General features: G+C 40.3%; 1 protein-coding gene across 1 annotated transcript in view; it reads left to right on the forward strand.

Moving 5' to 3' along the window:
• The first annotated feature begins 667 nt into the window (after positions 1–667).
• MAML1 (mastermind like transcriptional coactivator 1) overlaps positions 668–27,669 on the forward strand; it is a 52,969-nt gene continuing 25,967 nt past the window's right edge. Inside the window, exon 1 of the mRNA XM_075210017.1 lies at positions 668–1,054. Coding sequence (XP_075066118.1) covers positions 725–1,054 — 330 coding nt within the window. The 5' untranslated portion in view covers positions 668–724. The remainder of the gene's footprint in view (positions 1,055–27,669) is intronic.

Here is a 27,669-nt window from a genome sequence, read left to right on the forward strand (position 1 = left end):
AGGCCAAAAAATGTATAACAAGAATATTTCACAAAACAGTTTTAAAAAAATTAGCTCATCTCTACAGGAGCCTAATGTTGAATGGAATTAGTGTGTCAGGGAAAGGGAACATAAATGATATCCAGCTAAAAATAGCTGCTGTTTTATATTGTGTGGTGCTCAGTTTGCTAATCAGAAGGAGCTGCCCTTCCTACTATTTTTAGAGCCTAAGCAGAATCTGAACTTTGTTCCAAAAAGGAAAAAAAAAAAAAAAGTTAAAGAAATAAACCACTTGTTTTGTTTTCAGCGAGGAAACTGCAACAACTTGTGGGAGGAGACAAGCTTGTCAATCAACCCGTAAAGTCACCGCCCACACGAGAAGGGCGTCAATCCTCCTCACAGAATCTTCTGATAGGCTGCAGAATGCAAATTCCCTGTTGACTCCTCCTCCTTTTTTCTCCAACACCGCCTCCCCGGCTAACAATTACGTTTACAAAACACAACGTCACTAGGTCGGTCACGCCCACGTTGGCGCCTATTGGTTGGGCGCCGAGAATGTCTCCCATGACGTCACAGTCCAGTACTGAGAGGAAAAAAAAAAAAAAAAAAAGGGGAAAAAAAAAGAAAAGCAGTTTCAAGATGGCGGCTGCGCAGATAACAATGGCGAGCGGCCGAAGAGGGTCTGGGGGATTGTTGTGAGGCGGGAGGGGTGGGGGGGAGAACAGGTTGCTCTCATATTCCCCAGATGGCGGATTTTGTGGTTCCCCGGCACAGCGCGGTGATGGAGCGCCTCCGCCGGCGGATAGAGCTGTGCCGGCGACACCACGGTAACTGTGAGTCCCGCTACGACGCGGTGGCCGGGGAGAGGCTGGAGATAGAGCGGCAGCAGACCATCCATCTGCACCAGCGCTGCCTGCAGGCCAAGGCCAAGAGAGCTGGCAAGCAGAGGCAGCAGCCCCCGCCGCCTGCCAGCACCGACGCCGCCAGGGGCAGTCAGGCCGGCACCGGCACCATGGACTCGGGTGACGGCGCCAGCAGCAACGGGGAGCAGTGCAGGAACAGCACCCTGATCGCGGTAAGAGCCCCTGTCTCTGCTCTTTGTTATCCCCGGAGGGAACCCCGGTGGAGGTGGTAACAGTCGGTGTGTTTCTGAGGCTGGAAGATATTTTACTTTTCTCAGGCTTTGTTGTGATCCAGTGGAAAGTGTATTCAGGTAGCTGATGTAGGCTACCTGTGGGCTCTCCATTGGTGGGGGAACTACAGGTCTCAGCTTGCCATTCCTGCTGACAGGACTTGCTTGGACTTGTAGTTCCACAACTGCCTAAGAACCACTAGTTGCTGAAACTTGTGTCCAGGACTTTTCAATCAGGATTGTGTGTTATTTCTGTAAGCCATGAGACATTGTTGTTATATAATATCAACTAATATTTGCATTATACAGTCCTTTGTAATTATGGTGGTTAAGAAACATGTTCATGTACAACAGTATAAAAAAAGGAACTTGTTAGCTCTTCAGCTGTTGCCTCACTACATACAACCCCTGTGTGGCCAATCCTGCTTTGTGTATTTGCTGAAATGTACAGAGAGCCACAGGTTGTCTGAGCCTGTTGTACAGCTGTGATGATGGGGAGACTGTGGGCACAGTATGTGTCTTTTTTAGTGCTAAGTTTAAAACAGAAAAGCCAGCTGAACCTTTTTGGATGTCCTCTTTAGTGATCAAACTGTCACCTCCTTAGTTTGGAAAACTTCTGAAACTCCCCTTCACTTTTATTTTGGTCACCCACATGCTTAGGACTATTTTAGCTGCCTTTTGCTTCTGATAGTGTAAGTAAGCCATCAGCGAGCGATGCCAATATTTGTTGTTTAGGGGGTGTAGCTTGCTTTTGTGACGTGCATTAATAGTTAATTCATTGTCAACAGCTCGTTAATTCGTTTAATACGGTTACTATGGTATTACTAAATATTTTGTTCAGTCATTATGGACAACCGTCATTACTGCTTTTTCCTGTCCAGGTCTGTATAACCACTTGTAGCACTCTTGAGTTATGTTGGTTGTAGATCATGGGATGGTACAAGTTGTCAAAGATTGCTAGATGCCTGCCTTTCTGCTCATGTTTACTTGCTCAGTGTGCTGGTGTAGCTGATCATTTTTACTTGCGCTTACCATTGATTGCACCAGTGTTATATGTAGTTAAATTCTGGTGCTGTTATTTATCCTTTCTGTATATAAAGCAGAACTGAACTTCCTGAAATTGTGCTGAAAGGCATCTCCGGGTGGGCGGTGAGCATTAAACTACTCATTCATAGCACAGAAAGAGTTAATATCTGATATTTTTTTTTGATGGCACTGGTGTTGAGTCAGTGCTTTGTAGCACCGAGGAAATGAGTGAAGTTTACAGTAAAGTAGCATCAGTCATTGTCTTGGTTCTGAAGGGTTAAACCAGTCATGATGTGTCAGATAACGCAGCGCAGTGAATGATTCACACACTAGGAAGTTGCACCATAGGGGTACTCCAGAGCAGGAGTGCACAGCAGCTGACAGGCCAAGTTATCAGCGTCCACCAACATTTTTTTGGTCGCGTAACGACTTTGTAGAAAATACCCAATGGTCTTTGAAATAAACCTTTTTTTTTTTTTGTTACCTTCTAATTTTTTTACTTTTTCGTGACGCTAATTAAGGTATTTAAAGCTTACTTAGGGGTTTCATTTACCAATACACATGTTTTCACACTCTGCGTGTTCAAATTTACCTGTTGACAGAATGCATTTTCCTAACACATGTCTTATCTGTTACAGCAGTATTCTCTGCCTGGCTGCTTTTTTTTCCTGTCTGAATGTATCCTGAAACCTTTTTGAATGAATGATTGTGATTCAGTGGAATATATGCACTGCCATAAGTCTCTGTAAACGTTAGTAAGATATGCTATTGAGAGTTCAGACCGATTGAGTCAGTTATTTTTGAATGTTACAGCGTGGGGCAGTGAAACAACAAGTTTCCTCCACACATTCTATATTTACAGTAAAAACAATCCACTTGATCATTTGTAACAGATCACTGACAAGCCAACATCTGTGTTTAGTATCACTTGCTGGGCCACTTTAACTCACGCGTACCTCTAAAATAAGTCTTGATGGTGTAAAATTTTATATGTTGTTCCCCAGTGTCGTTTCGTTACACACATGGCTGGTGTCACACGAATAAGTTTCGCTCCACAAGTAAAGCGCAGGGTCTAATAGCAACAAATTGAAATAATATTTATGAGTAAAACAGAGAGGATGTTGCAAACTCTTTTTTAATATACTGACAGCAGTGCTTTGGATAAGTTTTTAAAGAGCGCAATAAAAATCGTCTCCATTTAAAGTACATTATATTTAGCAGACCATATTACACAGAACATTTTAAGTGCTCCTTGTAAGCTGTGAGATGGAAAGAATCTGACACCACCCTATAATGTATAAGATCTTGTGCTTCCTTGAAACCTATCAATCAGGACTGTACACCATGTAGACACCTGTATTTGGTACAGTAGTACAATTACATTTTGTAAGTCCATATTGTCAGAGTATATACAAGTAACTACCTGGCATCAGATATTTTATCCCCTTGCAGTATCAGTCATATGTCTAAAATCTACCTGTCCTATTTTATTTACCTGTCTATTAAATATATACTTTCTTAGTGGCTAAAGTGTGTATTGGGGAAATCCCTCCCCACTTAAGATTTTTTAAGGTATACCTGACACTTGCATAAAGTGACAGAACCAATATTAAGGCCTCGGTGGTATCACTAGGTCTTGGTGGGACATAGACTACAGTCTCGTGTATATTGGTTTAGACCAGGGGTAGGCAACCTGCGGCTCTCCAGGTGTTGTGAAACTACAAATCCCAGCATGCCTTGCCACCTATCTGCTGGTTATCTACTGGCAAAGCATGCTGGGATTTGTAGTTTCACAAACACCTGGAGAGCCGCAGGTTGCCTACCCTTGGTTTAGACCATAAATGTCTGCTTCCACTGCAAGTGACTGCCACATTGTAAGACAGTCATTTGTAGCAGGTGTCTATCCAATGTAGCACAAGTAAATGCAATCAGATGTTGTAACCCTTATCAGCCAATCAGGTGTTTGTTTACATGTCTTCAATTGTACTAGGAAATTATAGAAAGTGAATTGTTGCTATAGGTTACACCACTGAATTTTTGCATGGTCACAAGTTTTTACAAATGTGTAACTCCTAGAATAGAGGTGGGCAACGGGTGTTTCTGAGCTGCTCCTGATCTGCCTAATTCCCTGCTTTGTTATAATGCAGGGAATAAGACTGAATGGGAGTAGCTGGCTTCTGTGTCATGCAACCACCCCTATACACTGCAGGGAGATTATGTAGCACACAGGAGTTGTTGGTGCAATGCATTCTGCACCATGTGTTCTCCCTCCTTGCTCTGCACAGGCAATCGTGGAGATCTGAGCTTGTGGTGGAATTTTGGAGCATGCTTGTGGGTGTGCTTCTTAGGGATGAGTGATGTGAGGTGGTGCTGGGGTTTTTTAAATTCTTGAATTTAAAGGTAATGTGCAGCACTTTTTATTTCCGGGTTGGAGGGCTGCACATACAGGTCCTTTGTCGGATTGACCATCACTGCTTTAGAATCTTTATTCAGCTACCAGTAATCTCATGGCTTATGATATTGAGGTTAACAGTAACTGTATACAGTATATTGGAGACCACCCAAGTCCAAATTAAGGTCATATTTGCAGCTTCTTCCTTTTCCCCCCCCTTTTTTTTTTTTTTACCTTTTGTTAATTTTTAATAGAAATCAAGTCTATTGAAATATGCCTGTTCGTTTTATTTCTTCTTCCATATTGATATCAGACTGGATCACATATTAGTAATGTCCCATGACAGCAGGCCTCTGCTACCCTTCTGTTTCTTTCAGAATGACTTGGCAGCCGGACCAGGCTTACATGTCTGTGTGTATGCTGGCCATCGTGTGTGATAAATGTGCCTGGGTAGACATCTTTTTGAGTGGCTGTCAGCTGTAAAGCCATGAGGTTTGTTTGCATTGGATTGGCACAGCCGGAGTTTGGCAGAGAAGCAGAGGTCTGTCTGCCCAGCATCGTTAGCAGGCTTTTCAGCTACAGCCGGACATGTAACTCATCTCAACTATCTCCTGCGAAGTTAACGAGAGTCTTGAAATGCTGGCATGGCTGCTATAAGTTGCTAGACCGCTAGATTTTGTAAACACCACCCTCCCTCTACCCCCATCATTTCATTCCCCACCTATAAATCTACTCCACTGTCGCTGGGCTGTGAATGTATTTCATTTAATAGTCTAGTTTTGTACATTTTTTAGTATAAACTTGTTGTGTTACCTAAAATGTCACATTTGAAGCTGAAGAGGAAGTTGTGTATGTTTATACTCCTGCCATGCATGTATGGAAAGTTTCTTCTGGATGCTGTGAGCCTCGCCTTCTTTACAACCTCTGACACTGTAAAAGGAAAATTAACCCTTCTCTGTATAGCCGACAGTGAGGAAATGGGTCACTTGTGTGCTTATTGCTTCATTCTGGAGCTGGTTTGGTTCATAGGCATGGAAACTCCCATTTGAGTCACCAGGAGTTTGTGTGGTCAGAAATGTTACTGTCATGATTTCCCTGATGCTTAATCCAGCCAATATGCAGAGCATTTTGGGAGTCTTTAAGAACAAGTGCTGCAAAATGATTACAAAAGTCAGGGACCTGATTAAATTGGTCATCATACCCACTACATTATGCATCGGCCTGCACCCCTCAAAAAAGAAATTAAGAAATTACAGTCCAACACCTTTCTAGTAACTAACTTTTGCAACCGCGATCAGCCTTGCTAAATGCTATTACTATAGACACTTTATTTCTGGTAGGAGTAGCTGTATTTGTTAATGAACACTATTACTATTGCCGTGTTATAGCGAAGTGCTGGGTCTGATTTTGATTGGTCCTGACAGGTGCACTGACGATGGGGCTGATCTCCGGAGAAAAGATGGACTTTCTCCGATTGCTAGGGTGCATTTTTAGTTGCTGTGGCAACCAGTATTTGTCCAGCCCTGCTCGTTGTCTGCAGAGGCAGCAATTTTGTGGCTTAACTGATATTTCTGAGCATGAAGCTTAATAATTTAGTAGTAGCCTGTCCCCTTTTAATATTGGTCATGGAGGTTTTCCCTGGCTAGTTGCATTATTTTGAATGTTTGTTAAGCCCAAAAGGGACTGCTTCTGCTGTGTGTAGGAAACATGTGCTCTTTAGACCATAGGTGTGCAACATGTGAGTCTAGGTCCCAGACTGTTTCGGGGTCCCGTGATTGTCATATATGCAGTACATTCTATTAGGAACTGCCTTTCTCGCATCCTAAAACAGTAATAAACTGACACTTAAGTTTAGAGATTAACAAAAAAGTTAGATTAAAGTTTGGGTACCATTAATTTCACTTTGTTCCCTAAAATTGTTATGTTGTATATGGCTGGAAAAATTATAGCAGTTATTTGTTGTTCTCCCCTTATTGTTCAACAATTTCAGTAGTCGTGCGAGTTCAGCATTATTTTATTTCATGTGATAGTGAGAGTTAATTCCAAGCTGTGCTGCTTGATCAACTGTACTAGAACTACTTCATATCGGATGTATAGCTTGTTCACCCGTACTAATGCTTATTCGTGTAAAGGAAACTGTCTGTACCAGTAGAGGAAGCATATGGCACAGATTTTCAGTTAGCATTAACCCTTCCATCAGCTGAATGCTGTAAATGCTGCCTTGGTGCTGTCCGTGATTAGCTTCAATTTCTCTGACAGCCATAAAATCTGTTCCTATTCCTGTAGGTGGTTAAGTGAGCATCTGGGTCAGGTTTGTGGTCCACCATACGGATTTGCCATTGATGAGGTGATGGTGTTCAGATCACCTGTAGACATAATCTCCTCTCTTCATGGTGTTATGCAGTGCTGTGGTTATAAGGGGTCAGGAGAACAGAACTTTTGTCAAGACAATCTTCTGCGCCCCCCCCCCCCCCAAAAAAATAAATAATACAATATAGTCAGAAAAGAAGAGATTGGAATTGCTGTTTTCCATAAGGGATGACCTCATCCGATGCACACCTAACTTCCTGTAGAACAGGAAATCCTTTTGTAAGGCTATGGAAGAGAGCAGAAAGAGGCCCAGGAGAACATGGTATAGAATAGTCAACTAAGACTACTCGCACACTTGGTAAAACAATAGCATTTTACCTTAGGTGCAGTTTAACTGTATGTTATACGTGTCCTCTGTACGCACCTGAGTATGGAGTCTGCTATTGCCACAGATATTAATGTCTCTGCAATGACATGCCTTCTAGTAACTGCAACATAATGCATTCAACTGCTGGGAGATTTTTGTTTTGTTTGTGTTTTTATTCCTTTCTTTTTTTTCCCCATTACCTAGGGTGTATCGTAAACCTGGTCAGACACATACAAAGATTTGATTCACCAAAAGACCCTACTATTACAGTTTGTGGCTTCACCCTGACAAATCGGCATTTGATTCATTCAGATGAGAATTGTTCTATCAGGATAGTAATGTGTGTGAGGTTATTAATGTGTTAGTGAAGGTGAGACCACAGAGACCAGATGCAGAGTGCAGTTAGCTGTCAGCAGAACTAAGAGCTGTGTGGTAAAACATCAATGCCATAGGACAGCAAGGATAATGTGGCCCATACGGGATTATGGTGGCTTGTTTGTGGCATTCAGTTCTGACTATCCCTGAAATAACTTATTCCTAAGTGTGTACTGCCACCAGTGCTCACAAAATATTCTTTCGTTTGGGGTCCATTCCTACAAATTGCAAGTATTGAAATTCTTCTCCATCACACAGTGGGATCTTCATGGCATGAGGTCTGGCTGTGTCTCTCTTCTGAGGAACATGGTGTTCCTCTTGGTTTTAATATCTTTTGATGTTTTCTAAATGATGCCTCTGGGTTATTTCCGTGGCAAGACGGCGTGAGGATACATACTGATGATCTTGCCGTGACGATGGGAAGTGGGATTTAATTTATGTAAGTAGATTTAGTCACTTCTAACTTTGAAAACTAAGCACCTTTAAAATGATAAACAAATACCTGCTAATGTGTGTGATAGATAGATAGATAGATAGATAGATATATATATATATATATATATCTATCACACACAGTTGTTTAGTACAAAAGTGCATGTGTGCTATAATAGTAGCAACTAGATATTTATTTTCATTGTCTAACGTTGATTGGTTGATGTGTACTACTGTCCTTTTCATGTGTTTGTTTTACTTATTGCACAGCCTGTTTGGTTTATACACTTCAATATCCCATTGAATATGTTGCAGAAATGTAAAAACTAGCATGATGAATTTTAATGATTAGCCTTCTCTGTATTGTCCAGTGTAGATATATTGGGGCAGCATGGTGGCTAAGTGGTTAGCTCTTCTGCCTCACAGCGCAGGGGTCTTGAGTACAATTCCCAACCATGGCCTTATCTGTGTGGAGTTTGTATGTTTCTCCCCGTGTTTGCGTGGGTTTGCTCCGGGTGCTCCGGTTTCCTCCCACACTCCAAAAACATACTGGTTGGCTAATTGGCTGCTATTAAAATTTACTCAAGTCTGTGTGTGTGTGTGTGTGTGTGTGTGTTAGGAATTTTAGACTGGGGCAGGGACTCATGTGAATGATTTCTCTGTACAGCGCTGCGGAATCAGTGGCGCTATATAAATAAATGATGATGTTCCTCAGAACAGGTTTTTTTCCCCTTTTGGGTCTGATAGCAATCATAAGGGAAACAAGAATCTGTAATTTTTCCTTTCCACAAAATAGAGCTCGGAATAATTAAGGGCTTCTTGAATCCTTCTTAATTAACACAGTGGTACGTAGAGTAACCCTCCTATGTGTCAGGAATTCACCATTTAATAGGATCTGACAAGCGCCAAAGCCCCAAACATCTGCTAGGGCTGCCGCTTTTAACATTATGCTTGCTGGTGTGTGGTGTGTTCGCTGCCATTGCTTGTTTGCCCAGTCTGCAAAACCCTCTCCAACATGTGTCATCGTTAGGATAAAGGATAGGCTTCTAAAGTTGCCTTGTGTCCTTATATCAACCCCTCACTGCACTAGGCACAGGCCCAGTACGCATTCCAGAGCTCCATGTAATCATTCATTCTCCACTGCTAAGCTTTGCTGTTAAAGGTACAGCTCCCACAGGGGACCAAAAAGGAAGCATCAGCAGTATTTATGGTGATCCGTTTTACCACTTAGAAACATTCTGGCACCCTAAAGAGTTAAATATTGCATTTGGTGTGTGGACTCTCTCCATCTCTGTGCTGAACTTGACTTACAGATAAATAAAAATATACTTTTTTTTTTTTCTTCTTTTTTGAAGGTGTCTCCCAGCGCTGATCTCTAGCCACAAACTGCTGGGATCTGATTGCGGAACCTAATTTTTTATTTGCATTTAAAAAAAAATGTATATTATTGTACAGTATAATACTATACTGAAACTATTAGGGCTCATTCAGACGTGCTCTGGGAAAAGGGCCAAACGCATGAAAACAAACGCTTTAGAATCATTTTAGTGACAGGTTTTTGACAAGTCTTCCCTGCGCTTTTAATGCTTTGCATTTTTACCAATATAATTCGGTGGGCTCCCCAGAAAATGTTGCAGCCAGGTGGCTGGATGGAGGTAGTGTAAAACTTTGCAATAATATTGAAAAATGTTGGTGGTTATTGCTCACTCCTGCCAGGACTGGTCTAAAGCTAGGTACACACTACAGAAATTTCAACCAACTTTTTATGCCGATCGACTACATGCGATCGATGGTCCGATCGCTCGGTCCATGGACTGCATACACACTAGCCTTGTTTAGGACGATAAAGGGAAGAGCGGACGTCCCTTTAGCGACTTTTTACAGCCATGTTGTCCTGAGCAATGACTGTAATTTCGTACTCACTGTTGTGGATCGGTCGGAAGTTTATACACACTACACAACGGAAACGAGATTGGAACGAAAATATTAAACGGTACGACCAACCAAATGAAGCGACAATCGTCCATTTGGGCAGACTTTCGACCATCGTGTCACTGCACACACTGACCTGACTTTTGAACGAGCGGTCGTATGTCGTATTTAGCCGATTATTGGATGAAAACTGTGTAGTGTGTACCTAGCTTAACACACACTGCTGGCTGTAGTGTTCACATGCTGCCTGTTCTAATAGGAGAAACAATGGTTTCTTCTATTATAATAGGACTCTGCTAGGCTCCAGGAGCCGGGTGACTAGTAAAAACAGCCGGGTGGAGCACCCGGGAAATAGCTGCTGGGGAATACACTGTAATTTGCAGCGAGAGTGCGCCTTAAAGATGAGAAAAAGGTTTCGTCTTGTTCTAAAACTTGAAACGTGTTGTTAAAATTTTAGTACACAATGGTGGGAACGAGCCCATAAAAACCATTCATCTGACCTTAAATGCACTTTTCAGGCATTAGTGGCTAACTAGCACATTAACAGGGGATAGGTGTGAATGAACCCTTAAAGTCCACAGGACTATTACTAATTTTCAGTAAAATATATATTTCCATTGGCATTATATAGGTAAAATACAACTTGATTCACTATAAAACTCTGTTTTTCATATTCCATTACATATTTAGTTAAGTAATGAATGCAGTATCCTAAACTAAGGAGATGTTTAGCTTCCATTTTTGCCTAGAAAAATAGCCTTCTATATGGAACACTTGCATTCAGAGCTCTAACAAGATTTTAAATAATTTGGTGTTGCTAATTTTATTCCTTTTATTTCTAATAAACTTTAATTTAGGTGTAACTTTCTGTATTCAGTAATGGTTTTCTGAATTTAGCGTATAAATGGTCCCAGGTGGCACTTGGGAATCACAATGAAAGTACAAACAAAATGTATCCAGCAGTATGAGGCAAACATGGATGCTACGTAGCTATAAAATACTCGCCCATAATGACAATATTTTTCTTCCCTCTTCTGTCAATTGTTGTGGATCGGGAGCCATAGCATGTGAGGTCCTTGCTAAAAATTCTCTAAGAGCAAATGAGACTGCTTGGTCTCTCAGATCTCCCTCCTGACACAAAGCTATATGAATTTTGCATTCTTAGACTGCAATAGAAGATAAACCTTTTTCCCATGCTCCGAAAAGTCTTTACAGCAGAGTGAAGAAACTTGTGTAACTGAGACCTTCTAAGAAAGTTCACCTTTAAAGATGTTTGCTGTAACAATTTAGACCCCTCGGCAAAGTCTTCCATGTGAAGAAGCCCAAGGCAAATAGACATACCAGCTGTAATCCAACCTATGTGTTGGTGTGCTGAAAGTCTCTATCGGGCAGTTCACACGTTTATTCTTTGTTTACACCTTCTGCTGTCTCTATTATGTCGTAAGTCAAACATCTGGCTTCAAGCTATTGTGAGCACATGGTTGTCTTCCATATTGCTCCTTTAACAGTTCTGTTACCAGATGAAAACTGGGACAGCCCTTCAGTTTCAGAGCCTGAATAACACCCACTCACCAGTGGGAAATGCCGTGCATATCTTCATAGCTGCTCACTAGCTTTGTCTTCTCTGTGGCTGGCGATCAGGTCAGTATTTTTTATTTATTTTTGTCTGAATCCTTAAGATCTTTAGAAGTCTTTCTCTCATTGGGACAGTAATCTCTATGTGGTTTCCTTTCTTTTGTTTATCCTTTTCCAGTTGTTGTTTTTTACTATTGTTCTGCATTTGTTTTAAGATGTTTATCTGATCCTTTCTTCCTGGCTGTGAAAGGTGTGTCACAGCCCAGAAAGGGTACCTATGTGCCGGGACAGCATCATACCTGTACAACATATTATGGGACACTAATAATGCTCTGATTATTGTGAATTGAAAAGCTAGGGCATCCATGCTATATGTAGTTTGTTCATAGGCCATAAAATCTCTCCCATACTTTCCTTTGACAGCCAAATCAAGTAAACGACAATAAGGACGTTTGAGAACATCAAGTACTAGATTTACTAAGCTGTGGGTTTGAAAAAGTGGGGATGTTGCCTATAGCAACCAATCAGATTATAGCTGTCATTTTGTAGAAGGTACTAAATAAATGAAAGCTAGAATCTGGTTGCTATAGGCAACATCCCCACTTTTTCAAACCCGCAGCTTAGTAAATCTAGCCCCAAGAGTCTGAATTGTGGAGAAAAATGTGAGCTTAAGTGCAAAGTAAACCGGCCCGTCTAGTAAAAACCAAGACCTGTGGGAGCACTAAAGGCTAGTACAATATGGACTGTAGGGGTTTGGAGTGTTTCTGTTAATCAGTGATAGACAGCCTGGTAGTTTTTATGGGTCTTCTATGTTGTCTTTTGCCATTCAATGTCTTTTATATTACATTTGATAGAAAAATAAAGGAGGTTTTCAAAGACCCTGTGGTTACTGGCTTTTGATATTACCCCATTATGCATAGCCATATAAGAGTAACATCCTCATACAACCAAAGCAAACAGGTCAGTGCGTGGTGCTCATTGAGCAAGAAAACAACACCATCCTTTTACAGAACAGACTATGTAAATGTACCATGCAGGCACTTATATGTCTGTAAATGAGCATTGTTTTTCAGTAGGGTCACGGGTGGACCCCTCTTTAGGGGCGTATCAGGCTCTTCTCGCCCCTGTTGCACATCAAGAGCAAAACAAACTAAAAGAAAACAAACTCAGTTCCTAGAATTTCTATAGTTAAGTGAAGCTGGGTTTCAATCTGCAATCTATAATTGGAACAGCAGTGCCATTCATATTTGTATGTCAACTACGCTGAGTGCTAACTTGTGTAACCTGCAAGACGGTGGGATTTGTGGTGGTTATTTTTTCATCCTATGTCTCGTATTCCTGCTGAAGTTTTGCAAAGTGCTTCACAATTGAATTATTTTGGGCCTTTTGTTTTTAATCTGTGCCTATTAACAATCCATGTTCCTATATTTTATAAGGCAAAACATGTTATACTTTTTGTAAGCAAAGAAATCGGCACCTGTCCTTTCCCTACCCATTAACCACTTTCCACTCTTAGCCAACGTTTAATGCGTTAATGTTTGTCATAGTTCATGTTGTATGAGAAGTAGAGGACATGATATAATTATAGTATTTTTTTTTTTTTTCCCATGTTTAAATATTTTTTTTGAGGTGTGCTAAATCACAGTCCAATAATTGTCATTGTTATTGGTGTTACACATTTGTCGGACAGCACTTGTTGCAAACACCCGCTCTTGGGGCTACATTTACTAAGCTGCGGGTTTGAAAAAGTGGGGATGTTGCCTATAGCAGACAATCAGATTCTAGGTGTCATTTTGTAGAAGGTACTAAATAAATGAAAGCTAGAATCTGATTGGTTGCTATAGGCAACATCCCCACTTTTTCAAACCGGCAGCTTAGTAAATCTAGCCCTTGGTCTATGAAAGTTGCTGAATAGATGAGATCCACTTGTTCCACTAAACCAGCCATTGGAGCACATTTTAGTGCAGGCTCTTCTAGATAGAAGGTAAAACAGAGTTCAGGTATGCGTTGTTCAGCTGCGGCACTTTGTATTGGCTTGTGCTTATCTCCGAGTTTGTACATGTCTCCGCTGCTTCGTCAACCTGAACTAGTATCCAAGTTGCTACCAGTGGCCTGCAGTCAATTTTAGCTGATCTGCGTTTTTTTCCCCATTTGCAATTGTTAGAAATTCCTCATTTGCAGGGTATCGGATTACTGCAGGCTCCTCCGAAAGACCTCTTTATATTGAGGTCTGATTCATATGCTAAACATCTTGTGTCCAACCAAATATCTTGCTTGTGCTTTCTCCAACCCCCTTTACCAGAGTCAATCTGGTGACCTGTTCAGAGAAATGTGTAAAGTTAAGCAGTCTCAAAGGATTCTGGGTACTAAAGACTTAGCTGCTGGTTGTGGGGGGTTACATATAGAATTACTCTTGCTTTGCGTGTTAGGTAGCCGCATTACATGTTACAGTTCATTTAGTTTGAAAACTGATCCCAGTGCATCCACATGTATAATTATGTTTACATGCAGAGTAATTTAAGTGCTCTGTAATGTACCTAATCATCACTTGCAAATTGTTTTGTTTTTGTTTTTTTGCATCAACTAAAATGATATTAGTTTCTAGTTTGTAAACCAGCCCTGTAATAATCACACTCGTTCATTGCAGAACATTTTTTGGCTAACAAGGAAATATTAATATAATAGAACAATAAAGCTTAATTCGTATAACATTCAGAATATCTGTAAAAACACCATATAGATCTGAAGTTACTGCTAGAAAAGGATCTGATCTTTGCCACCAGTTTGTGACTGGCTTATTGGCACTCCCAGGAATTAAGTGAGCAGGTCGAGGTCTGTTTTTATGTTCTGTGATTCTTCTACTTGGCTCAGTTTTTCTCTACCAATTCTTGTGTGGATCATGGTGAGGGGTTGTAGAGCGGGGAGGTTTTAGAATCCTGGTGCTGATAGTCTGGTCTGATTCCCTAGTCCACCCCTCTGAGGCCTGAGGCAAGATCCCAGTTTCTTCCATTTAAATCGCATACCTGAGGAATTCTGACTGTGTGGGGGAGGAGGGATTGTTTGAAAGAAAGGAAACAAAAAAACCAACATACACTAAGAACAAAACAAAAAAAAGAAACCCCAGGAAAATTAAAGCCCATTCTCTGTGTGTAGATAAAGGTACCAGATCTCTTCTCCGAAAAACCCATTATCCAGCAAGTTCTAAAATGTGAAATTAAAGTGTGTATGTAGAAGTATAAATTAGCTTGCCACTTTTTTGTGGCCTGAGACTCCCGTTGGGTCCCATACACTAGTTCTTGCCTTTTGTTTTTTGCTTGGTTTCATACTGAATGTATGAAAGTGACGTCGCTTCTTAAACCTATGAGAATAGAGAATGACACTTGTGGCCTCATCACTTCCTCTGTGACTGGCTGTTACCAGTGTTCAGGTTACTTTCTTTATTCACTGAGATGTGATTGAATATTTTTTTTATATTTGGACTCTACTGCAGGTAAAAAGTTAATGCTCAAAGCAATCACACAGAGTTAAGGGAACTTTTTGCTTCAAGCAGCAACAACTTCCTATCTTGCCCACGTTTTTTCCGTTACGCCTAGAAATCTGCATTTCTATTTGCCACAATCCCCTGGCTGAGGTTTGTACTCCTCTTCTCAGCTACCAGTTGCAATGATCAGCGTGGCTTGTCCGATGTGAGCCACAGGCGCCTGTCAGGCTCCTCCCGCAGAGCAGGGGGTAGAAGGCATGGAAGCCTTTTCTTTCTACTGCATTCCCAGACTGGACCAGTCTGCCCTTCATTCCCATTTGTGGATGTCATCAGGAGGGACTGCATTCCTTATCTCAGCTAACACTTCCTGTCTGTGTTGTATTGCACATGTGATTTGTCTGAGCTGTTGCTTCTTCCACTGTCTAACCCAGTCCTGAAATGCTTAATTGCAATTTGCATGTTACTTCTACAAAATAATGTAGGAGCAACATTCAAACTGTATGTAGCATGTAAAGTTTTAGTTGAGTTAGGCTTATTTTAGTCTGATTTTTACACTTTCAGTTTTGTACATGTTAATTAAGGTAGTTTGTTTGTTTTTTTTAAACTAATATGTAAATGACACTACCTCAGCGATCATTGCAAGATTAATTGATCTTGCTCCACCTTTTTAAGATAAACTTTTTTTTTTTTCTCAAAGTGAACCTGTCGCCTATACACCGTGGAGCCATCCATTTTGTAGGCTAATCTAACATCCTTCAAGGATCACACATCCATGCATTCATTTTACAACCCATGCATCATAAATGTCAGGACATACCTCAGTAATGTTACTATGAAATTAATGAGTTGCTTACTGGTTCAGCTCACAAATTAGATGCCTTCACTGTGTGCAGTTGACAGGAACTCTTACAAAATAGCATTTCAAGAGCAAATTTTCATGAAATCTCAGCATGTGAGGAGGCATGAGGCACAGTGTCTCGCTGATATCACTGATTTTTTTTTTGTGAACGCATAGGCTGCATTCTCATGATGATATCCTATAAAACGGTTGCCGCCACACTTTTGTAAAGGGATTCACCTAAAACAGAATAAGTTTGTAATGCCTACTACTTACCCTACCCCCACCTACCTCTACATGGCTGCATATAGGCTAGTGAGGGACAACGTAAAATAGCTGTAGAGCTGCAAGCACAGCCCTCCAGCCTTCAAAGGGGCTGAACAGAGAGCACACTGTACTCCCCCCCCCTCTGGGTATGCTGCCTGACCTCCCTGCGTTGTGCCACCTGTTGCCCACCACTGATATAGGTCTATGGGAGGCCAAAATTGCATTTAATTTAGAAAAAAAATCTGAATGGTTGTTATGAGTGACACCACCTTTATCTGTACAGCTACCTGTGGAACAGTTTTAATAAATATCCTTCTTATAGTATGGTTTCCATTGCAGTGTTTTGTTAATGTTCTAAAGTCTAATGGTCTAAAGCTAGGTACACACTACATCCCGATGTGATATCGTTAACGATTTTACCATTGACTGAAAATCCCTATCGGCGTGCCAGTTCATATGTACACACTGGCATGATTTACCCTCAGATCTGTGCTCTTCATCAGGCATAACCATCTGATGAAAAGATTGAGACTCTGTAAATTCTATGGAGATCTGCCTACACGGCGCATACACACTAGAAAAGAAGGAACGATGTCGGGCAAATTCTGCAGAGATTTTTAGTCCGTTTATAAAATCAAATGGAATGATACGATGTGCTTTACACACTAATGCAATATGGGGTCGTTTATCCTATGATTGACATGATAATCAGGTGAAAAGCCTGTAGTGTGTACCTAGCTTTAGCCTGTGAACACTCCAGAGCTCTTTGTGTGTTCTAATACAGCTATAGGCCGAACACACAGGTGAGCCCCCAGTCTAAAGCTTGGCCCTAACCTTGTCCTCTTCAGAGCTGCTAATATGGACAAAAAACAAATGTAATTGGAGCTCATGTACATGGGAAAGATAGGCTCATTGTATTTCTGATGTTAGAATAGAAATAAAATAACCATAATCTACTAATTGTGGAGACACTGGTACGAACGCAAAAACATGTTGGTCAGGCACCAATCTGTAATTATACATAGAATGTTGTGGTTTTCATCTTAAATTTGTATATATACAGTGTTCCTGTAACTTTTAAATCCAGCCAGCATATAAGCAACTGAAGATCTTCTCGCCGATCGTTGACATGAGACGTTTAACTGATGTGACTTTCCTGTGTGTTCTATAGCTAAAATAAGAAAAAGGAAGTATGTGGATGAACAATAGAGGCAGGGGAAGGCTGGATGTGTCATAAGAGGAGGGGGCACATTAAATATCCCCCCTCCCTTAATGCTCCAGATCTGTTGCCTTTATATAACGTGGAACAACTTGCTGAGGCATTGGAAAAGACAACCACCTGTATTAATGATTGAGTTGCTTATGTTAATTTGATATTATGAAAACTTTAACATTGCCGGAGATGATGGTTGTGTAACTCATGCCACTTTATGCAACAGTGTTTTGCTTTTAGTTGCGTTTGGTCATAGACAAGAGTTGTCTATTGCTCAGTATGTACATATGCACTCAATCAGTCCGTTTTCCACGTGTAGCACATCAGTTGTTTCTCACATTTTCCACAAAGCAATGTTATAACTGAATTGGTTGAGGTATGAGGTTTACCTCCTGTAAACCACTTTTTGAACTGGTTGCACAATGTGGTCGGTGATTATATCCATCAGCCTGTGCGCTGTTAATGACAGTGAAGCAGGAAGTGACCCTTTGCGATCCTGCACTTGTCAGATCTGGTCGTCAGCTGGACGTGTGTGGGCAGCTTGAGAAGCAGTTCTGCTCTTGGTGGCCCTTGTTTATTGCATTTTGTCACGGCTTGACGGAAGACTCCACATAATACAATGAAGTTTAATTCTGTAAGATTTCACAAGTCTCCCCTGCAGCCCCGCCCCTATTACTAAGTATTGAACACTGTTGAGAGTTCTGTATTAGTTGATTAGTTTAATACTGTTTGTTTTCCAATACAAGTTTTTTTTATTTTTTGTTTTGTCTTATTTGTTTTTTGTTTTTTATAGGTTAACAAAAATACTATTCCAACTTCCCAGCCTAATTTAAAATATACATTATACACATGTATATTGACTGTAATTACTGCGGCTTTTATACACAATAGAAACAAGGACATGTTAAGTGAAGAATTATTGCCACTGAAATGTGTCTGTATGTAATAGACCTATATACGGCACTGAGGACTCCTCGTGGCACCTATAATGGCATAAATGAATGAGGATAATGTACAGAGTGGCACAGATCCCAGAAGCCAGGTAGGCAGTGCTCCTAATAAATGAATGCTTGTGCCTAATTGGGAACCATTTAATTTAAGGTCATTGGATCTCCTGAACAGATCCTGCTGCTAGATCTGACTGTCTGGCTCTCTCAATCTGGTAGTAAGTTTTAGTGTGTTTACAATTATTATGGGAACCCTTTGTATAGCCGTTGCCCAGTTTTTAGAATTATTATTATTATCTTTGACTTATAAGGCCCCACAAAGGGTCCGCAGCGCCGTACATTACATATACAGAAAACTGAACCAAGACGCAACATGATACAAAAATATATACAAACACAGGTGACAGGGTAAAGCAAGCAAATTAGATAAACTCTGGGACAGATAGTGAAAGTGATGGTAGAAATCAGCGAGAAGGCCAAAGCTAGGGAAAACAGGGCTAGCGAAGCCGGCCAAGAGGTACAGAGGGTGAAGGAACAGTAGAAGGAGCACACAAGGAAAGAGGGCCCTGCTCATGAGAGCTTACATCCTAAAGAATGAGCAACTGTTAATATAATATGTAATCTAGCAGCTTCCATTTTTTTGTGACCATGGCAAAATGGCTGCTCCTTAAATAGGCACCGTTACACCCGTTTTATATCAGAAAACCATGGTTACAGGAGAGACTACACTCTATGCACAAGTTTTTTTTAGTTTTCCTTTAAAACCACACACCCAATTCCAGGGATTTCTGCATGATGAATCAATAGGGTAGATGTTTTCTGTGGTGGTAAGAAATACTGTCTAGCCTAAGGAACACCAAATCCACACACAAATAAATCAAGCTTAAGTATGCTGTAGCAGGAGAACACTGCATTATGCCTGAAAAGGAGCCTCAACCACAGAGGATAGATGAGAGGAAAGACCAGTCTTGGAGGAGGAGGATTTCACCAATAAAATGGATAGCCTTTCCAATAATTAGGCTCTTCCCTATTATACTGTCACAAAACCTGTTCTTTGATCACTTTCCCATTGTATTAGACTAGAGCCAGACAAAATCTACAACAATGACATAGTCCCTAAGGCAATGACTTCTCCTGCCCTAAAAAGATAAAGGAGGGTTTTCCCTTTTATTTCCCTTTTATTTGAGAACGTCTTGCAGGAGTAGTGGAACTGTCCATAGACCACCTTTGGCAGGGTACACACTACAGTGTTTGCAGCTAATTTTCAGGCCAATCGCCCGATAAACGAGTGTTTGGCCCGATATTGCATTAGTGTATACGCCCCAACAATGAACGAGGATCATTCCAAAGCACGTAATGTTGTTTCATTTGATTTTTAAACTGGACTAAAAATCTTGTTCGATGGAGCGACGTTCCAATCCTGCAGTGTGTAAGCACTCATGATCAGGATCTCCATAGAGTGGAGTCGCAATCTTTTCAGCCGATTGTTATGACAGATGAAGAGCACAGATCTGAAGGTAAATTGTGTATAGTGTGTACACATGAATCAGCATACAGGTACCCCCCCTCCACAGTCATTGGTAAAATCGTTATATATCGTTATTACACATTGGGAGAATGTCTGTAGTGTGTACCGAGCCTTAAGCTAGGTACACACTACACAGTTTTCATCCAATAATCGGCTAAATCAGCCGACATACGACCGCTCGTTAAAAAAGTTGGGTCAGTGTGTGCAGAGACACGACGGTCAAAAGTCTGCCCAAATGGACGATTGTCGCCTCATTTGGTTGGTCTTTCCGTTTAATATTTTCGTTCCAATCTCGTTTCCGTTGTGTAGTGTGTATAAACTTCCGACCGATCCACAACAGTACGTACGAAATTACAGTCATTGCTCACGACAACATGGCTGTAAAAAGTCGCTAAAGGGACGTCTGCTCTTCCCTTTATCGGCCTAAACAAGGCTAGTGTGTATGCAGTCCATGGACCGAGCGATCGGACCATCGGTCGCATGTAAAATCGCTCAGCATAAAAAGTTGGTTGAAATTTCTGTAGTGTGTACCCAGCTTTAGACAATATTGTACTGTGAGCACCATATATGTACACGCTTTACACTATAAATCTAGATCGGTCTCCCTTACGGCCAGAACTTTCTGTTTGGAGGTTGTTTTATTGTAACCATCATCATCATCATCATCATTTATTTATATAGCGCCAACATATTCCGTAGCGCTTTACAATTGGGGACAAACGTAATAAACTAATAAACAAACTGGGTAAAACAGACAAAGAGGTGAGAAGGCCCTGCTCGCAAGCTTACAATCTATACCAGTAAACCAATGTGGCCAATGTTATGAAAGTTATCATTTGCATGTGAATTTATACCTCATAAACCGATCTCTGCTCATCTTGTAATTCCCTGACTAGTCTTAACCGCACCCCCCCCCCCTCGCTTTGGATATTATTTTCTCTCTGAATGAGCCATTGTTGAAGACAGTCACATCAATGTTTGCAGTTCTATGGTCTTGTGACTGTATCCAGTTTTGCAGTTCCACTTTCCTGAATGTAGAAGTCATGTAGATATCTAAACCTGAACGGCGGACCTCTACACCAAGATAAGAAACGCAGAGAGTCCCCATAAATGTGCATCACTGCCTTTCCACTTTTAAAAAAAAAAAAAAAAAAAAAATATGGACACAGTTTTTTTTATTTTTAGTAAAACAACGTTGTGTATTAAAAATCAAAAACTTATTGTACAACTTTGTCTAGTGTTGGACTGTTTTTCTGCCCAGCTCTTTAGATGTAATGTGTGTTTTATTGTTTTATGTTTTGTTTATCCGAGGACTACCAGTTTTAGGCCTTTCTTCAATACAATGTGCTCCTTTAAAATTACTTGTCGTTATGCAACTAGTAGTTTACTACAAGATGTTTGGTTATTTCTCCTGTTGTGGAAGGTTCAGTGTGTTCTACTTTTGGATCTCTCCGAATATAAGCAATTGTTCTGAGTCACTGTGCTTCAAAGCCACATAATCCCGTGAGCACGAGCAAGGCTGCTTTGTGTCCAGTTTGTAAAGGTTAGCGCAGAGAAAGAGAGGTTCTGCTTAACCCTTCCACCTCCCTGTGTTTGGTACACATTTGTTAAACATGGCTCAGTGATATGGAATCTTCTTACCTGCACTACTTGCTGACTTCATATCTAAATGGGGGAGATACAATTTCTGTGTTATAAAGTGCACACACAAAACTGTACAAAAGCTTGTTCAGTGATACCTGCACTCAACTCTGCATCTTTTAACATATAAAATTATACATGTGTCATACGAAGCAATGTAACTGCATTGTTAGGCGTGTTACGATGGGGGCGTTGGTGCCCACACTTGTTGCCAAAGATATTAAAACTGCATTACAAAAATTTTGCAACTGAGCAATAAATCGGCTGCGAGGAGCCACCGGAAAATACAGTACAGAATCTCTGCACCTTTTATTCTCGCATGTCTATAGGACGAGTGGGATAACGAGCAGATTTTTGAAGACAAAATCTAGAGGATGTGTCTCCATGGACTGGCACATCACTGCTACTTAAATTTCACCCTCTGTCTTCAATACTAGTCCTTGCTTGCTTATGTTTATGCACCCTATTCTCTAGTCCTATTCATCAGCTATGACCTCAGGTCTGCCCAGTCCTGATTCTTAACTGGTACACCCAGAGCTGTACCACCCACACTACAGGGTCTCGGCCGTCTTCTAGATAGAATATGAAATATATCTCTTTGAAGGGCGTTGTGTAAGGACATGAGTGCTCCGGTGAGAAGAGCATATGAAATCCCTGTGTATCCTTTGGTCCATGGGAGACACAGAGCATGGCGACAGGACCACTGTAGCCTATCTATGTACCCCGCTTTTGGACAGTGTGTTTGCAGGAAATGTGTGATTTGTGTTGCGCAGGATACTATTCATAGCAAAAGCGCTTGAAAGCGATACGATAAGTTACTCACTCTAAAGGATGTCTGAATGCAAAATGTGATTATAGTGTTATGTTTAATATTGTGACGCGAACCAGTAGCAATTAAGCATATATACACGCATGTAGGATTTTTTATTTTTATGTAATATTTTTGCAGTCTGAGCCACCTTGTGCAGTTTCCAGAAATCTCCATGATGCACAACTTTCCGTTCAATCTGGTGCACAGAGCTTTGATAGTGAGCAGTCCCAACTGTCCTTCGAGTTCCTGCAGGCCACATAATCTAGGTCAGGGGTAATTTCTCAAGCGGTCAGTAAAAAGAGCCACCTCTTTAACTGTGTATATACGACTTTAAGGAATGCAGGTGAGTCATTAGACAAACAGTTTCTTGAGTTCTCTGAATTGTGCTATCTATGTAAGGTGATAGTTTTATCAGGAATCAACAGGTGCCTTTCAAAGTGATATTACACTTTTACTTACTGTAGTTATGGTAAGAGGTTATCTGCTCATATAGTGATAACCAAATAGGTTTTCCCAGTGACCATTTTGTCACGCCATAGGTAATATTCATAGGGATCTCTTGGAGAGCCATCCTCAAGTACCAATGGTGGATCGGATGATTGCTTGTTCTATTGGATGTTTTTGTTATTGTTTTCTAGTTATTGGGTTTTTAAGATTTTAATTTGAACACAAAATCACAAGTACAGACATCAAATACATAAAACAAACAATAACATTGAGCTGATCATCACGATAAAAATAGTAAAATTTATACATGGGGGAAGGTGATGGCAAAAATGGTGTCTACCTAAAGGATTATCATGAGGAGGAAAACCGAGGCTCCAAGATTTTACAGAAGACTGTCTGTCTAAAGCTGAGTACACATTTGTGCAATGTCTAACGATTCACAAATGAAAGATGCAGATTCATATGAATACACCTACACAATTTACCTTCAGATCTGTGATCTTCATCTCTCATATCCTCTGCTGTAAAGACATCGTTCCATCAATGATCGTGATTTGTTTTGGACGTTTAACCAAATCAACAGATGTATTTTGATAAGATAAAACATGATCATGGGAGTGTACACACACTTGCCATATATGAACTAATATTGGGGAATCATGTGATCTGCATGATGATTGCATAGATGTGTGCCCAGTTTAAAGCTACAAAGTACTCCATTAGACACGATTTATTGATTTGCTGGATAATGGAAGGCCAAGCTAGAGATACAATATACATCTCAAAGTGGCTAACTTCTGTAGATAATTGTAAATAGTCAGCTACAGTAAATATTAGACAGCATTGCCAATTCTTGACAATGTCGTGACCAAATGCCCAAAGGCTTCTTAGATTGAGGGATGTCAGGATACGGCATATATGCTCCATATTTGGTGGACATTCATTAAGGCAAAGGTGTGCAATTTGTAGGTTGGAACACCAATTAGAATCCCAGAATTGTTTTTGTGGTCCTACGAATGTCTGGGAAGGTATTTTATTAGGAGTCCCACAATAAGACTGGGCGCTAAGTGTCATTGTGCCACTGTTTTGTGCCCTTAAAATAATGGTTCCCAATTTAATGTACTGCACACTTACCAATCAAAGGACCCCAGAAATAGATTTTGGGACTCAGTTTGCACACCTCTGCCTTAAGGTTGGTAATATCTGGGATTGGACCTATTTAGATGGAGCCCTGATTCTGCTGCACCTTCTATTGGGTGCCAAAGTTTCTGAATATGATGACCCAGAAGCACTTGGTGACCTGCATATCTAAGGAGCTGTGTTTCCCTTTAGAATTACTTTACTTACTAGCCATAACTAAAGTAGGGTCTAGTCTACACTTGCATTTTGTCCTGAAGTAATATCCAGCGCACTCACAATAAATGGGTTGAGTGGCCTATAAACAAGTGTCTGTTACCTGCTTCATGTGCACTTTTATGTTGGTTTGTTGCTCTACAGAGCTGCAACACATGTTACCACAGACGGGAGCATGTGTAGCAGACTGGTCATCTGAATACCCCCCCCCCCCCCCTGTTTCAGGGATTTGTACATTGATTTTCTAGCATGCACGAACACTGTACTTACGTAAATACAATACAGATAAGACTGGTGTCATGATTGAATTTTGGAAGCAACGTTTATGTGTTTGGTAAAAAGAAGCAGGTAACTGCTATTAGTTCGTATTGCAAATATCTATGGGATCAGGTCATTGTAAGCGTTCGAATCTTTGGAAACAGCTAGTGAGCCAGCAATCTCTACATATCGTTTTCACCAAGTAGTTTAAAAAATAAACTAAACTGTTCTAGCCTGTCGCATACAAGTGGTAGAAAGCTGTTGAAGTACCAAAGCAAAGTATCACAGCAGCTAAAGACAAAACCATAAACCGAATTTTTTTATTTGTTTATAAAAAAAATAATAATATTTTCCGTGTTTGCAAGAAGCTGAAATATGCAACTTCTGTAGGCTGGTGTCACACCTGTGCAAATAAACAGAACTAAAAATATAATTACATATTCCTGAATATGATGTATACAACCATCTCAGGGTTTTCATTTTATTTGTTTTGTTAATTCAGGTTAGCTGATATCGTCACTCATATACATATACACCTCTAGGATATAATACATAGTTATGTAATTCTTGTACATAGTGTGGAATCTTGAGATTATACACACAAGGTGCAATGACGCATTCAAAAAACAATCTGCAAAAAAAGTTTAATATAGTAATGTGTTAAACAATGTACATTTTATAAGGATTTCTTGTTTTGTTTTTGTTTTTCTTTATAATATTTTGACTCAGTAGGGGAAAGAAGTAGAAATATTGAAACATTCTGCTTGACCACCCCCATTATAATGATAACATATAGGTGTCCCTTTTTCGGACTTTGTCTATTTGTGAATCAATTTAAACTGGATTCAGGGCTTGTATTTACAGGTAGTTTCCAGTGCAGATAGTACAGGCAGGAGCTTGGCACCCATTGACAAAAATTGCCTTATATGCTTAACCTGATTCTCACACGCTCGGTGTACATGGAACCTTTTCTCAACTGTGCCCAACTTACACTCATAGCATGTTTTGTGTTTGCCCATTGAAGTGAGACTTGAGCATGACTGGCTGTTTTTAACGCATACCTTATTTGATAGTGTACTTCCCAGCAGTACTTTAGAGCAGGCCTGGCCAACCTGTTGCTCTACAAGTGTTGAGAAACTACAAGTCCCAGCATACCCTGCCACCTATTGGCTGGCTCTCTATTGTGAAAGCATGCTGGGACTAGTAGTTTCACAGCACCTGCAAAGCCACAGGTTGGCCAGGACTGCTTTTAGAGCTTTTCCTGTGAATTGAACTAGCCTAAGAACTTTAATTCCACAAGAAATTCTAACCCTTATTTGTTCAAAATGTGAAACCTGAAAAGTATGTGTATTAGAGCCAAAGGGAGTAAATAAAGTACTAATTAGCGCAGTTAACAAGATACATTAGATAACAGTTCAAATCTGTTTATTCGGATAAATGATAAATACACAGGTATTCTAGTTAAAGTGTAAATGTTGTTCTCTTATTGTCTCTGTGATGAAGCAAACAAGATAAGCAGGACCTCCTACCCACCATCTCCCTTATAAAACTGAGACTGGCGTAAAATGACATTCAGAGTGATTAGCACTTCACTAGGTTTGTGTAGTTACTCATTAGCTTTTTGGGACTATTTAGGCTTATGTAATGAACTGCAATTATTTCATTTTTAATTTAAAATGTCTTTCTTGAAGATGGTATTCAACTAACAATTGCAGATAAATTTACACTATGTTCTTGCTATGTTTCATTAGTTATGTTAATCACAGTCCTTTTGCTGGCTCATTTTTTTTTTCCAGTCATTGTTTACAATCAGATTTCTAATGGACTATTCCAAGCATAGACTTTTAAGTATATAAAGTACAATGTTAAGAATTTGTTTTCGACGCAGGATGCATTGTCTGGGGGAAAAAAATAATTCTATAACCTTGTGCACAATGTCTAAAATCTACCTGATTTTATTTTATAAAAAAAAATAATTAACCTGACTTTCCCCACATCATGTCCGTGGGTGACAATCATCGGATGTTTCTTTTTTTTTTTTCTCCTTCATTTCAGTGTTTTGTTTTTTTTTAACTTTCTGACTAACAGGTTTTGAGATGAAATCCCATGCTCCTACTTTTGTTATTGTAAATTATACTATTATGGTGTCAGACAGACAGAATGTGAACGTTTCCAGGTAGAAAATTGCAAGTGTTCTTAGCACTCAAGTCGCACTGTGCGGACGTATTGAAGCAAATTCATCCACTGTCACATGGAAGCAAGTAATCGCTGAAGATCCTGCATGCTATTTGGAAATCTTAAGTATTATATGAAATAACACAACCCTATTGTAAATTATCACAAATATTAAAGTCGTTCAGAGATCTGTGACCCGTATAAATGGTTCACACTTTAAAATGTTGTGCCCGATCTAATGACCAATTTGGCCTTTTTGTTTGCTCTCTAGCTGAGAAAGTGATTGTTGTGCAGTTGCTCCTAACTACAAGGAACCTGCCATACTGGGTTAACCGAGGGCAGCCTGGCGTTCTAGGTCTGTGGCTGGTATCCAGCCTTACTGTGTATATAAAACTACTACCTTCTGTTAGCAGAACCATAGGGGTTCTATGTACGTATCCACTTTGGGTTGAGATATAACCCCCATCCGCCATATTCCCAGAGTAACAACCTAGAGAAACGTAATTTACGTGCATTGCACAGTTGTCGATGCAACTAGTTCTCGGATATGCTTATAACCTATTACACTCAGACTTCTGCAAGCTGTAGGGTGCATTACTTGTGGGTACATCTATCCAGAGCTGCAATTCCCTGTTACTTGGCTGGAGCGAGAAAGCGAAATTGTTGAAACCTCTTGGAGTTCTTCTTTAATCTTAACAGCAACATAGTGACCAACTAGTGCTAGAAATTGTATTCTGAATAAAAAACTCACATTTGTACCGTTTTATGCACTTGTATGTTCTGAAGTTGAATTCTAAGGGGCCTGTTCAATTGTTGGCGTTACACGAAAAAGTAACGTGGCGTGTTATTACTGTCATTACGGTAATAGTGTGCGTAGTTACCATTATTACGGTACCTTTAACGCTGGATTTCTGCTCGCAGCTCAGGGAGAATTACCGTAATAACTGTAATATTTTAACGCTGCGGGAAACGCCAACAATTGAATATGCCCCCAAATGTATTGCTATATTTCTCAATCAATACTTTTAGAGTTGTTTGGGAGCTTACACTGCTGAGAAATTTAGATGTTTAAACTCAATGGGCAGTAAAGTTAATGGTAAAGCAAACTGGCACCATTGTATCAGTAGCTACACCCTCACAGAGCATGCCAGGAAACAGATCTTCTATTCAGCACGGTTTCAGACTTCCCA

Source organism: Mixophyes fleayi, chromosome 4, assembly GCF_038048845.1.
Source record: "Mixophyes fleayi isolate aMixFle1 chromosome 4, aMixFle1.hap1, whole genome shotgun sequence".
Lineage (NCBI taxonomy): Eukaryota > Metazoa > Chordata > Amphibia > Anura > Limnodynastidae > Mixophyes > Mixophyes fleayi.